Source organism: Neolamprologus brichardi, chromosome 2 (genome assembly GCF_056152115.1).
Source record: "Neolamprologus brichardi isolate AB-2024 chromosome 2, ASM5615211v1, whole genome shotgun sequence".
Lineage (NCBI taxonomy): Eukaryota > Metazoa > Chordata > Actinopteri > Cichliformes > Cichlidae > Neolamprologus > Neolamprologus brichardi.
The window spans coordinates 31,040,204-31,043,441 of NC_142105.1; the positions used below are offsets into that span (position 1 = coordinate 31,040,204).

At 42.2% G+C, this 3,238-nt stretch overlaps 1 protein-coding gene across 1 annotated transcript; it reads left to right on the forward strand.

The window, feature by feature from the left end:
* The first annotated feature begins 780 nt into the window (after positions 1–780).
* Positions 781–2,678, forward strand: sox3 (SRY-box transcription factor 3). The gene has a single exon (XM_035912763.2). The coding sequence runs from the start codon at positions 1,011–1,013 to the stop codon at positions 1,911–1,913; it is 903 nt and encodes a 300-aa protein (XP_035768656.2). The 5' UTR covers positions 781–1,010; the 3' UTR covers positions 1,914–2,678.
* The last annotated feature ends 560 nt before the right edge of the window (positions 2,679–3,238 follow it).

Genomic DNA, 3,238 nt, shown 5'->3' on the forward strand with positions numbered 1-3,238 from the left:
AACCTCATTGCATGGATTTCATTGTCACAGTGACTACAAGATCATTTAATCATTCAACACCTCTGGGAAATTTTTAAAAAACTTTAAGAAAAAGCACGTAAGAATAACATTCAGGTTCATCAGTTGAGCACGACACCATAGAAACCCCAAACTAATGTCAGGAGGCAATTTTCCAGAAGATTTGCAATACATTTGACTAAGTGGCAGAAAGAAACATTTTTTCCTTTCAAGTAACATATTTTATTTCAATATCCCGCTTTTTTAAAATGACTTGGACTTATTAAATCCATGAGGGTTGGGGTCTGCCTCTTCAGCAAATGAAATGACACCGATCCCAAATCTTTTGTTTGGTCATATGGTTTCATATTTTAAGAATTTATAGTTGTATGGGTACTTTACAGCCTCCATGGTAGGCTATTACAATCCTTAAAAACACCTCAGAAGCACTAAAATAATAAGCAGTAAAATAATTTGTCACTAGAAGAAATGTGATGCGTTCACAGACAAAAAAGGAAGAAATAAATCGGGTTCATTTCTTTTATATTCTCGTTGATTTAGTCTTGCAGAATTTTGTAAACCCAGAACATTTGGAGTTGCGCTGCTGTTTTAAAACTTTACCTCTCCCTCCTCTTCTGACCAAAACACAGGGGTGTGTGCTCTGGTTGGTTACGCGCTGGATATGGGAGCCGCGCGCTGATTGGTTACCTGGTCCTCATTGTCATGCTGTCAATCCACATCACATGGTCCGGCCCCTAGGCCTATTAACAGATGAGCTTGGCGAACAAGTTTACAGACTTCTGTTTCAGAGCCGTGGAGGAAGGAGCAGTTTGAGCGGAGAGAAACTAGAAGCACCTGCAGGCACGTTTGCCTCTGAAGGCAGAACTTTTTTCCCAAAAAAGAAAAGAAAAACATCATCTTATGAGATCGGTCAGTACATCTACCTCTTTGACTTTTGGCGTTATTTTGTGAACTTTTTATGTGCCTGTGAGTGAACACTAAAAGCCGCCTGAATGTATAACATGATGGAAACCGAGCTCAAGACCCCGCTCCCGCAGTCCAACTCGGGCTCGGCGCCGGGCGCAAAGAACAACAGTGCCAGCGACCAGGAGCGGGTAAAGCGGCCGATGAACGCCTTCATGGTCTGGTCTCGGGGTCAGCGGAGAAAGATGGCTCAAGAAAACCCTAAAATGCACAACTCTGAAATCAGCAAGCGCCTCGGTGCTGACTGGAAACTTCTGACCGACAGTGAAAAGAGGCCATTCATCGACGAGGCCAAGCGTTTACGGGCTATGCACATGAAGGAGCACCCGGATTATAAATACCGTCCCCGCAGGAAGACCAAGACCTTGCTCAAGAAAGACAAGTATTCTTTACCCGGGGGACTGTTGGCGCCAGGAACCAACCCCGTCAACAACGCTGTGTCGGTGGGGCAGCGAATGGACGGATACGCGCACATGAACGGGTGGACAAACAGCGCGTACTCCCTCATGCCGGACCAGCTGCCCTACCCTCAGCATCACAGCATGAACAGCCCACAGATTCAGCAGATGCACCGGTACGAGATGGCAGGCCTGCAGTACCCGATGATGTCTTCGGCGCAGACCTACATGAACGCAGCTTCCACATACAGCATGTCTCCAGCGTACACGCAGCAGACCACCAGCGCCATGGGACTGAGCTCCATGGCGTCAGTGTGCAAGACCGAGCCGAGCTCACCACCGCCGGCCATCACGTCCCACTCTCAGAGGGCGTGTTTGGGGGACCTGAGGGATATGATAAGCATGTACCTGCCTCCCGGCGGGGATAGCGCAGAGCATTCATCCCTGCAGAGCAGCCGGTTACACAGCGTCCATCCGCACTATCAGACCGCGGGGACTGGCGTTAATGGAACGCTACCTCTCACCCACATCTGAGAGTAGCACGCAAAAAAACCCCAACACACAGACTTTAAAAACTTTTTCAAAAAGTTACGGATACTTGAACTTGCTAAAGAGACAACGTTCAGCAGTTTTGTTTTTAAAAAAAGAGAAACACGCTTTTATCTTCTGACTTGTCCATTTTAAAAGACGTTTAAATGGATCGAAACTGAACGTTGAGCCCGCCAGAGTAAATTGCGCTGCAAAGAGGCTTTTTATCGCGAGTACGAGCAATTAACTTATGTAGAAGAATTGGACTTCTATATTTTAAATGATGCCATATTTTCTCTCTATGAAAAGGCATGTGGCCTCGTGAAGGGGCTGGTGTATTTCAGAAAAGCTGGATGGAAAGTTGTTTCATAAATGTTTACACTTAATTTGTAGACTGTCGGTTGTCTCGACTGTGTCCAAATTTTGTAGTCTTCTTTTTTTTTATTTTTCTTCCCTTCCTCCCAGTGAACTAGGTTAAAGGAAATGTAAAGACAGTGCGGGTCGCAAACGTAAGTTTTATTTATAGTAAGATTTTTTTTTTTCTTTCACTTTTTGTTTTTTGTTTTGTTTTTGTTTTTTAGCTTGTGAACCCGAAGTTTTGTCACGTAAACTGTTCAATTCTTGTTTTATTTTTTGTAAAATATTCTGTTCTGTGATGGTTTTTGACAGTGTCATGTTTGCTCATTACCCTGAACGAAAAGGTTTATTTAAACTGACGTTTCTACATATTTTAAGACCATCCTCTATTCTTAAATGCTGAATAAATTTCTACGAAACGTTACTTGTGACTCCGTCTCGTGTGTATGTGTCTGTGTGTGTGTAATGTGAATGACGAGAATGTGATTTAAAGGTGACTTAAAAAAACAAACAAAACTATAGGCCCTTAAAACAGACTGAAAGTCTTCTTTTCACAAAACCGTCTGAAGACCAAACAATCGGCATTTACATTTGTAAGATGTGTTCAGAAAAATGTTTTCTCCTTGAAAATGTCAAATCAGTTGGTTATTCAAGCACTTCCGATTTTCTTACACAGAAGCACAAGCAGGAGAGGAAAAATGTTTCTCATCGTTTTAGAAGGTATAAACATAAATTTCATTCCTGGTCTAATTTTGAACATCGGCTTAATAAGGAGTGTAATAATTCTTTATTAGATAACAGGCTATCTGTTAAAATATAAATATATATATGAAATGTTTGCTCTTGTTGAAGCTGTATATTCCCTTAAATTCACTCAGTTTTCATAGGTCAGATGGGTTGAAAACAAACCATGTAAAAGTACTTGATTGCTTAGGTTGGTTTTTATTTTGTCTCATTTGAATAGGCCTTTAATA